The sequence below is a fragment of the Solanum stenotomum genome, chromosome 4 (genome assembly GCF_019186545.1).
Source record: "Solanum stenotomum isolate F172 chromosome 4, ASM1918654v1, whole genome shotgun sequence".
Classification (NCBI taxonomy): domain Eukaryota; kingdom Viridiplantae; phylum Streptophyta; class Magnoliopsida; order Solanales; family Solanaceae; genus Solanum; species Solanum stenotomum.
The window spans coordinates 60,690,195-60,703,740 of NC_064285.1; the positions used below are offsets into that span (position 1 = coordinate 60,690,195).

Below are 13,546 nucleotides of genomic sequence, written 5' to 3' on the forward strand. Positions count from 1 at the left end.
AATATGAACAAGACTTGGATGACTGATTTGACATTTGACCCAACACCTGATCTGAAACATGACACACGACCCAGGACCTAACACCCGAATTGGGACCCAACTTCCGAATTGAGGCTCGACCTCGGACCTGACTTTTGAATCGACATCTAACTCCAAAGGTTGATACGTGACCAAAACCCGACAGCTGATCTGGGACTCAACCTCGACTCTCGACATGAAACCTAACTCCTACACTTGACTCAAAACCGCATCCCAATACCTAAGTGGGGACTCTATCCCAACATTCAATTAGTATTGGGAATTGGTATTTGAGACTTGAGTTAGTGTTAAAAGTTGAGGTGTGAAGTTGAAAAAGACTTTTGGAAAATGTTTTCATTATTTTTTGGAGGTAACTCTTTTTTCTTAAATTTGAGAAAAATAAATTGATTTAGAAAATATTTATGTCAACCACATGTGAAGAAATTAGAAAACATACCAAACACACTCAATTAAAATGAACCTACTCTCATAAATTAGCCTAGCATTTTTGTGCAATTTTCAAAATTTGAATGAAAAGGCGCGTAAGCAAGAAATTAAGGGCCATTTTAACATGTCATATCATCTGTCCCAGGTAGAGCTTCTTTGTTTGACTTGAAACATACTCCCTCCGTCCCTTTTTAGTTGTCCACTTTAGAAATGACACACAGATTAAGGCAACAATGATTAGCACAGTGAAGTTACAATTTTACCCTTATGACAACTTTTCACTTCAAAATTACAACCACTTATTTGAATTCAAGTGAAATAAATTGGAGGGAAACAACATACACTTTTACAATTTTCAAAAAGTGTAAATAAGGGTATAATAGGAAAAAATTTGTTGTTCTTTCTTGATTTGTCAAAATGGACAACTAAATAGGGACAACTAAAAAAGGAAATATGGACAAGTAAATAGGGACGGAGGGAGTACATTGTTATAGTAAAGAGGCCCAGTAATAGACTAGTAGTTATCATTATTATTATACTATAATCAACATATCTTCGAAAGTGACAAAAAACACATGACAATCACTATAATTCTGCTTTCTATTTCATATCTGTAATTCTGGGCTTTGTTGATATTTTTGAGAGCTCCAATCCACTCTTTTCCTGGTAAACTTTTGAATTTCAAATTAGTTTCTTATTTAGTTGAGATTTACCTTAACCACATTTTCATCATTTAGTTTAGATCTATGATTCATTTGTTTTTTGAAATTTTATACTTTCTCTACTCCAATTTTAGGTTTTTTACTATTTGGGATTTGTGAGTCTTTGGGCAATACTTTTGATGATTTTGTTACCTGCTTTGCCATTTTCTATTGATTTGGTTGTATCTAGGTGTAGTATGTAATAAAGGTAGTTAAGAAAGTTTAAATCTTTTTCAATAATTGTAGTGTTCAGATACCTATCACGCACCTCGATTAATTCCATCGAATATTAGGTAACTTTGTCCACCAGGTTAGGACAGATGGGAGGAAATCACCTAATTTTTTGTTTGTTTGTGTTGGGATTTGAACCTGAGACGTCATGGTTCTCAACCACTTAATTGACTAGTAGGCCGCATCCTAGGTGCAAGAAAGCTTGAATCTTGTTTTCCTTTTAGCTTTGATTGTATCCACTTGTAATGTTTCTGTTCTTCAAATGGGCTTTAAGGTAACTCTTATCTGTTTTGAGGAATGTAGATGCAAAATGTGATTCTTTTTTCCTCTTCTGGGAGGCTTTTCGTTTCAATGTTTCTTTTATTTCTATAAAAAGTTTGTGGCTGGGAGGTGGTGCATCGATGAGGATTCATATTGTTGGAATTTGGTAAAATCTTTTTTTTTTTTTTAGTCTAAAAATAATTTATAGTATTTAATTTCCTTTCAAGTCTAGGGTTTATATTAATTGCAAAATATTTAATTTTATTTTAGTTTAGTATCTAGAAGGATTCTCCTTTAGTTTAGTATCTAGAAGGATTCTTCTTTAGAAAGGATTCTCCTAAATTATTTATAAATAGGGATGTACTCTTCTATTTGAATCAATGCAAGAATCAATACAAAGAGTTATTATTCATTCTCTCTTTAATTTCTCTTTCTAGTTTCTTCCATTTCATAACACATATGGCCGACCTCAACTTGTTTGGACTTAGGCGTAGTTGTTGTTGTGGTAGAGTGAGGATTGGGTTAGGCAAAGGGCCGTACTTATACTTCTCAACCTTCCTTTTGTAATGATGGGTGTAAATCGGTACTTGTCCTCCATTTTCTACCCGCACACCCGTATGTGGGCTATAGGTATTAGTAATAACAATGCCACATGTGGTTTTGGAGATCACCAGGGTGTGGATAATGAAATACTAGTTTTTTCCACATGTGTACTACCCTCGCAAAGAATCTATTTCGGCTATCTATGAGCTGTGATCTTTGAGTTTCAAGAAGCTTCACGGATATTTTAGTGCAACTTGTAGGCAAATGAGTCGTGTGTTCTATCTATCTGCCAATGACTATATGTTCTAACTGAGTTTTTTCATTGTAGATATAATAGATGCTTCTCTGCATTCGTGTTTGATCTAATGAATTTAGGTTATTATCATTTGTTTGGAGAAACTACACGCCACATTCTCCTTAGCTCTTTGAACTGTTGTTTGTGATAGTGTTTGGTAATTCTGGTTCTATATAAGCCTATCTCAATGCACTCAAACTTTTGCGGTTTTTTGCTCATGTAATAGTTGCTTCTACTTCACAAGATTGAATGTGATATCTGCTAAGACGATCCTTGAAAATCAGGTAAAATAATGGTTCAGACATTGGAAGCGGTCAAGGGTGGTGGAGGCTCTATTAAAGTTGGAATGACTGGTACAATCGGTGCTTTGATGTCAAGAGAATTAGATTCTAAGAAAGTTTCTTCTCAGACACCAGCTTCATGTAGAAGTAAGTCTACAACAGTTTGTTCATTCATTGCTGGCAATGCTTCCAGTCCCAAAAGAACAAATCCGAAAACATCAGGTGACGAAGCAAGTAGCAGTGGGATGTCTGAGAGCAATAAGAAAATCAGTGAAGTTGTTAGGAAAACAAAACACTACAGTAGAAAAACTCAACATATTCCAATACTAGAATCAGAGAACATTTCCGTAGATGGAACGCCTATTAGGCAGAAACCTGATAGAAAGGGACATCACATTGTGGAAATTGTGGACATAAATTGTGGAAATGCTGACAGAACTTGGGCTGGCCCTATAAAGAATCGCCTGAAGAAGCTCGGTTTCTCAAAGTTATCCGAAAGCCCTGTCTAATGAGCCTGAACCTGTAAATTGGTTCATTACATACTGGTAAATCAGCTTATTGCACTCTCTTCTCTTTTTCGGATTGTGGCTGATGATCCATGGTCTGGTTACGCTAACAGAAGTCATATCTGCAAGTTCGTGAGACTTGTTAGACCTGTTATGACAGATTCATGCTATGTTCGCGCAAGAGGAGCGCGTCTATCTCAACAAAAGAGTTTTTTGATGCCACCTTCTTAAAAACTGTTAAGTCTAAAGCTATAAGCTTTGTACTTGGATCATTGTGTGGTAAGAGCCAAGGTGGTTCAATAGTAAAGCCACTGAAGCAATGACTTTGGGGCATCAAAATTACACAACAAAATTATTCAATGTAATGATGTACTCTCTCTGTCCCAATTTATGTGATATATTTTTTTTTCGAGAGTCAAACAATTTAAGTTTGACCGAGAGAGTATTTGTAAACCACGAAAAAGTACTATAAGTCACAATAATTGACAGTTCAAAATATTTAACAGATATATGAAAAATTTCCAATCAAATATAAACTTATTTGAATCTCAAAATTTGAAATGTGCCACATAGATTGGGACGGAGAGAGTATTTATGATTAGTATTAATTGAAAATCTATTACCTATCGTTATGCACATATTTTCAAAATTTTATTATTTTCTCAAAATACAATTGATGTAATTATAACTAAAAGTCCTAGGCAATTAAATTTGCAATTAGTTTGTACTTCTTTATTTATCTAATTCACGTCAATTTGAATCAACCATGTTTTAATATTGAGAGAAAATGGCTAAATGACCTCCCAACCTATTACCGAATTTTCAACCACACACATATTCTTCGCGGGAGTCCTATTACCCCTGAACTATTTAAAATGGAATAAATTAGAGAGTGTATTTTACTCTCTCGAAGAGAGTGAGTTGCCTATTTTTTTTAATTTCCGTTTTTTTTCTATTTTTCTTTTTTCTTTCTCTTTCTTTCTTCTTATTTATCTATACAATTATACATTTTTCACCATTATCATTGTTGAAGCTTTTCAATGGATGTTTGGTATAAAAATTAACTAATGCATTTTATGAATAAATATTTTTTCAATCGACTTATTTAGAACATATCTAACAAATTAAATTTATTTTTTTTTAAAAAAACATACCCATTAATTATTATTTTTTAAAAGTCATGGACTCAAGAGTAACAAAATCAAAGTGAAGTAATTGTATATTTAAAAAATATTTTAAAACTTATTAAAAGAAACTAAAACAAAACAATTTCTTGTACATTTTAAAAGAAAGATCCTACATGTTCTCCTAAAACCCATGAAGAATCAAAATCAAAAACTCAAATTATAAATTAATCATGAAAATTTTAGAGGGAGAAAGAATAAAGAATGGGGAAGAGAGATTGATTTCTCAAATTGATGTTACAAATTGATCTTCTCATCCACAATGATTTTGAGCTGTTGACAGAATCTTTAAGGGATGAATATGATCTCGAATGTTCATGACCCATTTAATGTGTATCTGAAATTGTCTAAGGAAGAAAATCGAACGAAATGTAAACAAATCTGGAAAAATTGTTGAATTGGTTGGATGAAAGATTTGATTAGGGCTGCTATCTTCTAGGCTCTAGAGATTCGGAGTAGATGAAAAGGCGACTTGAATTTTCGTTTATAATTTGTTAGAGATATACAAATTTATTGAGATAAAAAATGGTGTTTATAATAGTTAGGGTCGAAGAAATGATTGGGGAAGAAAGGAAGAGGAAGGAGGAGAACTTTTTTTTTTAAAAAATTATTAAATGGTGCGTGTCAAGTGCGTGTATTTCACCACAAGACACATGCTTGGTAATGACACTTTAGGGAGGAAATAATTTCACTTTAAAATAGCTTGGGGGTAATAGGACCCCCGTGAAGTATACGTGTGTAGTTGGAAATTTTGTAATAGATTTGGGGGTCATTTGGCCATTTTCTCTTAATATTGACTTTGTAAGATTGTCTTTAATTATTTGAAGTGTATTCCTAAACATTTCAAGCTTAAGCTAATTAGATTATTCCATAATTAAATTTAATAAGACATTGTTTTAACTTTGAATGTCTTCTGAAGAATAACAATCATTACAATATTGATGATTTAGACCTATTTTGTAATTAAAATTAATACGAAATATTATAAAAATAAAAATGATAGCATAGCGCATACTCAATTAGGTGAAGTCTTAATACTACTTCTAAATACTTCTAGTGTTTCTAGAATAAATTTGATAATTTGTGTAACAATTAACTCAATTGAAAAAGTTTTTGAATTTATAATCAATAAGAACTTACAAACGTAAATATTTGTGGTGTTATCTAATGTACAATAATTTATATATGTCTCTTCTTGTCTTACGAAATATTATAAGAAATATTATACTTTCAATTGAAAAAAAAATTAATTATCAAATTATAATTGATTATTATATCTTAAGAATTTATAAGAATAAAATATATATAAAAAATTATTAAATAAACATAAAATCTCTTTTTTTTTAAAATTTGACTTTAAACCATTCATTTTAATGTGATCTTTCATAAAAAGGGAAGTGATGCAACAAATCGGATAATGTATATGCTGCCTATCATAATACTTTGTATGGAGCTAGATATGAGAGAAGTCGTGCGTTAAGGTTGAAGAGAGGTTGTCTCCGGTTTTGATTTTTGTTTTGATTTTGAATTCATGATTTTTTTGCCATCATATGTTACATTCATCCATATGTTTCGTTTACAGAACCTGTGGGTTATTGCCTCACCACGCTTTCACTGCACTTAAGTTTGCTGCACACTTGTAAGAATGGTCTTTGATATTTTGTGCCCCATAAAAAAAGTTTTATAAAAATAATTTTCCTTCATTTAATGAAAATTCTTTAGACAATGTAATTAGTTGTTTTCGTCGATACAAATTATGAGCTGGTGTTGGGGCTTATATCCAACACTAGTGGGTTTAGATTCATAGATGTGATATAATATATGCACATTATATCTAGGAATAATTTTAGAGACCTCCCTCTAGGTTTTGCTCTATAACACTCACTTCCCCTGTGATTTATGATATTACGTCTACCTACCTTATTTTTATTTTCTTGTAACCAGTCTTTAAACCTATTTAAAATAAATATAAATTAATTTAGATTTGACAATTTTACTCTACTATAGATTAATTTCTTCATATTAATAAATATTATATATATAAAAAAAACTCATTTAACAAATACTTTAAAAATAAATCAGCACAAATAACTTTTTTAAGAATTAAAAGTCCTCTTCTTTTCAAACTTCCACTTTATCAGTCTAGTTCAATTTTTCTCCATTCTTCCGGAAAGAGCAGCTTCTATCCAAGGAGAGTTAGGATGTTGGGTAGGACGTTGAGTAGTTGTAGGTATTTAGAGAAAATGATGATCATCACTGCTGCAATCAATAATTGTGTTTAGAAATTACAAATTTAATTGCTTTGAGAAACTAACAGCTTCCTCCATTATTGACCACTCATGCAAGCTTAGATCTAATTTTCAACGATTTATCTCTATTTCTTGGATCATTTTTCTTATAAGCTTGTGGAAATGTTTAACTAGAACAAAATCTGATCGTTCTTATCGGATTTCTCTCTTGGGGAGTTCATTTTTATCTTATATTTGAAGATATTGTTGCCGGAAATGATGGGTTATTGTGGGAAAAAAAATCATCAGTGAATTGGTAAAGGTAAAATGGAGATGAAGAGTTAATATTTGGTCAAAATGATGGATCAACTTGAATGAAGACTTTAATCTTTGTTTGATAAACACACACACACACACACACACACATATATATATATATATATTAATGTATTTGTGCTGATTTATTTTTTAAAGTATTTGTTAAATGAGTTGTTATTTTTATATATAATATTTATTAATATGAAGAAATTAATATATAGAAGGGTAAAATTGTCAAATTTAAATTAATTTATATTTATTTTAAATAGGTTTAAAGAATGTTTCCAAGAAAATGAAAATAAGGGAGGTAAACGTAATATCGTAAATCACAGGATAGGTGAGTGTTATAGAGCGAAACCTGAAGGGAGGTCTCTGAAATTATCTCGTATATCTAATAAAGAAGATATATTAGAGTGGAAGGTGAAAAATTGAGTACTTGAATATAAAGATTTTATGAGATATTAAAAATAAAATAAATAATCAAATGAAGAAAAATGGTCAAAAAAAGGAGAAAAAAAAGATAAATATGAAGAGAAAAGGGTCAAATGCCCACTCAAGCTTTAGCCATATTTCCAACTACACACTTAACCTTTGCGGGGGTCCTATTACCCCCTGAACCTTTTTTTTTTTTTTTTTATATTAGTTCACCCTCAGACGTTGATGTGTCCACATGCATGAACTCACCTCCGTGAGGCGCGTAAGAACGTAATAAAATGTTCATGTGGAGTCCAAATAAGCCTCCCAACAGTAACTTTACTCTTTATTTAACCATATATTTATTTTTTATTCTTTTCCCAATTCATTTATCTCCATCTCTTTTGTTCTTGAACAAAATCTCTCTTCTTTGTTCTTCATCCACTATTTTCAAAGCTTGAATTTAGTTGTTGTATCTTCTCCAACTAAGATTGAATTTAGGATTTGCAATTTTCTCGAATTTCGTATTGAACAATCGAAATCTTCCCCAATTCGATAGCTTGTTTTTTTTTTTTTCACTTTGTGTTATTAGGCTTAGTAAGTAAAGATCTAACCTTTTCTCAAAAGAAATAGTAAGTAAGCTTTCCAAGCAACGTCAGTAATAGAAGATCGTAGAGAAAAGGAAGAAGAACTAGAGATTAGATTAGGAAGAAGATGGTAGAGATTAGATTAAGAAGAAGAATGAGGGTCAATTAGGTTCATAAAAGGTAAAGGTAAAGTTTTGTGACACGTGTCAATCTGTGAGTCGTGTAAATTCATGGGGTCCACTAATATATACGTGGACAGCGCGTGTATATAAACGTTTTTTATAAATATGGTTTATGTGGACACATCAGCGTTTGAGGGTGAACTAATATAAAAAAAAAAGGTTCAGGGGGGTAATAGGACCCCCGCAAAGATTAAGTGTGTAGTTGGAAATATGACTAAAGCTTGAGGGGGCATTTGACCCTTTTCTCTATATATGAATGGAGGTCATAGAGAGGTACCACATCACCTTATCTATGTTTCTCTTTTTTATAGATACAATAAAACCTCACTAAATTAATACTCGATTAATTAATAATCTCGCTAAGATAATAATTTCCTTTGCCCCCGACTTGGGCCAATGGAAAAAATCACTCATTTCGATAATATAATAAAATAATATATTTTCAGAAGACCCCTATATAAATATATGGCCCCATTAATATTATAAATTAATAATTCTTTAAAAGTATAAATATATCTAAGAAAATTTAGTAAACTATGATTTTATTGTGTTCTGTTTTTTGTTAAAATTTAAATCTAGTTGAATCTCATCTTTAACTTTTCTTATTGCATCCAAAAATTTCGATGTTGTCTTTTATAATTGCACCATAAAATTGTGAAGAATTCTAGATGCAAGTGTTTCATTACGCATAACTGGTTCCAAATGTATTGTATCATCTTCAACTTTATGATGAACATTATTTTTCCAATGATATCCACAATTTGTTCCAAGCTCTGGACCTCTGAATATGTATCATTTTCACCCATCTAATAGGTTATTAACGTTCATTTTATTGTTGTAACCGAGATCATTAATCATGACCTCAAGTTCATGAATGACTTTTTCATAAGTTGGTTCTTTCAAATTCTTTGAGATTTCATTCCTGGACAATTTTTTCAGTGTTGAAACACTCTTTAAATTAATAAATATTAATTTATCGATTAAATAATACCTCTACAAAATAATAATAATTTATGGTCCCGCCTATATTAATTTAGAGAGGTTTTACTATATATATATATATAGGGAAAATGTATAAGTACCCCCAACCTATGCCCGAAATTCCCGAGACACACTTATACTATACTAAGGTCCTATTACCCCCTGAACTTATTTTATAAATAATTTTCTACTCCTTTTCAGCCTACGTGGCACTATCAACCAGATAGCTTGAAAAAATTGTCAACACGCGTTGGGCCCAGAAGATAGTGCCACATAGGCGGAAAAGGGGCAGAAAATTATTTATAAAATAAGTTTGGGGGGTAATAGGACCTTAGTATAGTATAAGTATATCTCTGAGATTTCGGGCATAGATTGAGGGGGGTATTTATGCATTTTCCCACATAAGGGACTGTACGAGTTGGACTATTTCGCCAAATTATATCATTGAACACCCCTTTTCTCTTTTAAACTTAATTCCAAACATTTGTGAAGAAGATGATGTTTGGCTCAAAAAGGTTTTTGCAATATTTTTAGTTCTGCAAAAAATGATTTTTTTTTTTTAAAAACCAAACGTAAGCAATTATTAATTTGGTGGGGATGAGATAAGAGATAAAGGAAAAAGCTTCAGTAAAGTCCAAAAATTAGTACCCCAGAAACAAACGACATACAACTATCCTCATTCCACTTTCCAGCACCCCTATTTGTCTTTTCTAATATTTTACGCAAGTGACAGCTTGCCTTAATTTAAAGGGGGCTGAAGGGAAGTTTGATCTAAACTAAACGGGGTACGCGCTGTAATTTATTTTGATTGAATGAGTATTTGTTAAATTAGTTTGAGTTGGACTATGGAATTATAATTAATTTGTAATTTGTGGCCTATTTATATAGTTTTCCATAAATTTTTTCATGTGAATTCAATAGATATGATACATAAATTAGTAAGATACAATGATTTGGATGTAATCAAAATAATTGTTAGTCCCAGCAAGTCATAAATGACCTGAGATCGCTACAAAAAAGTTCTAAACTCTGAGAAGATCGGAAAAGGTCATTACAATAATACTATTTTATGGTCCCACCTATATTAATTTAGTGACGTTGTATCGTATATGATGAGCTCAGACCAACCGTAGATGAAGAAGAGTTCATACACGCTATGGCTGCAAATTTGATAGCTAATTGGATAATGTCACGATACATAATCTCTATTCTTCATCCTATTTGACAATCTAGAGATCTCGTTATCGCTCAAAATTTATTTATTTTGTTAGGAAGTACTGAGGAAGTCAAAGAAATAAAAATAAGCTTTCATGTCATGCAGGAAATTAGGGATGCCATAATACAACTTTTGTTTGAATACAAAGATGTGTTTGCCTGGTCCTATGATGACATGCCAGGTTTGAGTGTCGATTTAGTGGTTCATAAATTGCCCACTAATCTTGATTTTCCACCCATCCAACAGAAAAGAAGGAAATTCAAATCGGTCGTGAGTGAAAAAATCAAGGAAGAAATCATGAAACAACTAAATGCAAGTGTGATCCAAGACATTTGTTACACTACTTGGTTTTCAAATGTTGTTCATGTGCCGAAAAAGGATAGAAAGATAAGAGTTTGTGTTGACTATCAGGATTTGAACAAAGCTAGTCCAAAAGACAACTTTCCCTTTCCCAATATCCACATTCTAGTTTATTATTGTGCCAAACACGAAATTCAATCTTTTGTGGACTGTTATGCGGGGTGTCATCAAATCTTGATGGATGAAGATGACGCTGAGAAAACTGCTTTCACCACTTCATGGGGGACTTATTGCTGTAGGGTCATGTCATTCGGTCTTAAAAATGTTGGGGCAACTTACATGAGGGTTGTGACCACCATGTTTCATGATATGATGCATAAAGAAATTGAAGTATACGTCGATGGCATAATCATCAACTCTGAAACACAAGCTGACCATGTGCAAGATCTGAGAAAATTCTTTGAAAGAGTGCGAAGATATAATCTCAAGTTTAATCCAGCAAAATGTGCATTTGGAGTTCCATCTGGAAAGCTTCTGGGTTTTATTGTCAGTAGAAGGGGAATCGAATTGGATCCTTCCAAAATAAAAGTCATTCGAGATTTGCCACCCTCAAAAAATAAGACTAAAGTCATGATTCTACTTGGGAGGTTGAACTGCATCAGCAGGTTTATTGCTCAACTCACAACCACTTGTGAGCCTATTTTCAGACTTTTGAAAAAGGATGTTGCTGTCAGATGGATGGAGGATTGTCAACAAGCTTTTGAAAAAATCAAGGAGTATTTGTCCAACCCTCTCGTACTGGTCCTGCCTGAACCTGATAGACCTCTCTTTCTATATCTTTCAGTGCCAGATAATTCCTTTGGGTGTGTTCTCGGTCAACACGATTCCACACGCAGGAAGGAGCAAGCTATGTACTACTTAAACAAGAAATTCACTAGTTATGAGGTCAAGTACACCCTCTTGGAAAGGACATGTTGCGCCCTAACTTGGGTCGCTCAATAGTTAAGGCATTACCTTTTGTCCTACACAACTTACCTCATATCAAGGATGGATCTTTTGAAGTACATCTTTCAGAAGCTAATGCCAACTGGCAGACTCGTGAAATGGCAAATCTTGCTCACTGAATTTGATATTACATATGTCACTCAAACTACAATGAAAGCTCAAGTTTTGGCAGACCACTTGGTAAAGAATCCAATCGTGGCGACTATAAACCATTTGATACATATTTTCCAGATGAAGATATTAACTTAGTTGAAGAAGTAGATCCAGATGAAAATAAGGTCTGACAATTATACTTTGATGGAGCAATCAACAGAAAAGGCACAGGGGATTGGGGCAATTCTCATATCGCCCATAGGGCAGCATTACCCTACAAAAGCTCGACTTCATTTCTTCTGTACAAATAACACAACATAGTATGAAGTTTGCATCATGGGTCTAAATATGGCAATAGATTTGGGCATGCAAGAATTGATTGTGTTGGGAGATTCTGATTTGCTTATTCGGCAAGCTCAAGGCAAATGAAAAACTCGAGACCTTAAGCTTCTTCTATACAAACAATGCATGGAAGATCTTAGCAAAAGGTTTAGGTCCATCGAGTTTAGATACATCCCCAGATTTCATAATGAGTTGGCAGATGCCTTGGCTACTTTGGTCTCAATGCTTCCATATCCCGGAAACACTTGCATTACTCCCTTGGAGATTAAAGTTCGGGACCAACATGGCTATTGTAACACTGTGGAATCAGAATCGTATGGTGAACCATGGTACCTAGACATCAAGAATTTCTTGCAAATAGGGAAATGTCCTGAACATGGCAATAGAAGCCAAAAAAAAAACTATTAGACATCTGGCTAGTGGTTCCTTATTTAGCGGGGAAGCTTTATATAAACAAACCCCAGATCTAAACTTGTTGAGATGTGTGGATGCTGAAGAAGTCGAGAAGATCATGAATGAAATACATGTTGGGGTATGTGGACCATACATGAATGAATATGTTCTTGCGAAAAAGATACTCAGAGTAGGATATTATTGGCTTACCATGGAACGGGATTGCTTTCTCTTTGTGAAAAAATGTCATCAATGTCAAATTCATGGTGATCTCATTAATTCATCTCCCTCAGAGTTGCACCCCATGGCCGCTCCTTGGACATTTGTTGCATGGGGAATGGATGTCATCGGATCAATTGAGCCAAAAGCTTCTAATAGACATCGATTCATTTTGGTCGCAATTGATTACTTTACTAAATGGGTGAAGGCAATCATTTTCAAGGCAGTCACTAAAAAGGCGGTCGTGGATTTTGTCCATTTAAACATCATTTGTCGTTTTGATATCCCAAGAACTATCATCACATATAATGCTACAAACCTTAATAGCAATTTGATGAAGGAAGTGTGTGAGCAATTCAAAATTGTGCATCTCAATTCTACTCCATACCGACCAAAAGCCAACGGAGTTGGGGAGGCTGCCAACAGGAATATCAAAAAGTTTCTCAGGAGGATGGTTCAAGGCACTAGACAATGGCATGAAAAGCTCCATTTTGCACTTTTGGGATATCGCACAATAGTGCGCACCTTGATTGGTTCAACTCATTATTTGTTGGTGTATGGGATTGAGGCTGTGATACCAGCAGAAGACGAAATTCCATCTCTTCGAATTATTGTCGAGGCTGAAATTGAAGATATTGAATATGTCAAAACCCGACTAGAGCAGATCACATTAATATATGAGAAACGATTGACGACCGTCTATTTTGGTCAGCTTTATTAGCAAAGAATGGCTCGTGCATACAATAAAAAGGTGCATCCAAGACACTTTGAAGTAGGTCAACTAGTCTTAAAGCGCATTCT

General features: G+C 33.3%; 2 protein-coding genes across 2 annotated transcripts in view; both read left to right on the forward strand.

Moving 5' to 3' along the window:
- The window catches only part of LOC125862923 (probable protein phosphatase 2C 55), a 217,629-nt gene that overhangs the window by 27,718 nt on the left and 176,365 nt on the right, over positions 1-13,546 (forward strand). The gene's annotated exons all lie outside the window — the stretch shown is intronic.
- LOC125862931 (uncharacterized) lies at positions 1,032-3,640 on the forward strand. Its single transcript, XM_049543055.1, has 2 exons — positions 1,032-1,131; positions 2,723-3,640. Exon 2 carries the CDS (start codon positions 2,789-2,791, stop codon positions 3,284-3,286), a length of 498 nt encoding a protein of 165 aa, XP_049399012.1. The 5' UTR covers positions 1,032-1,131; positions 2,723-2,788; the 3' UTR covers positions 3,287-3,640.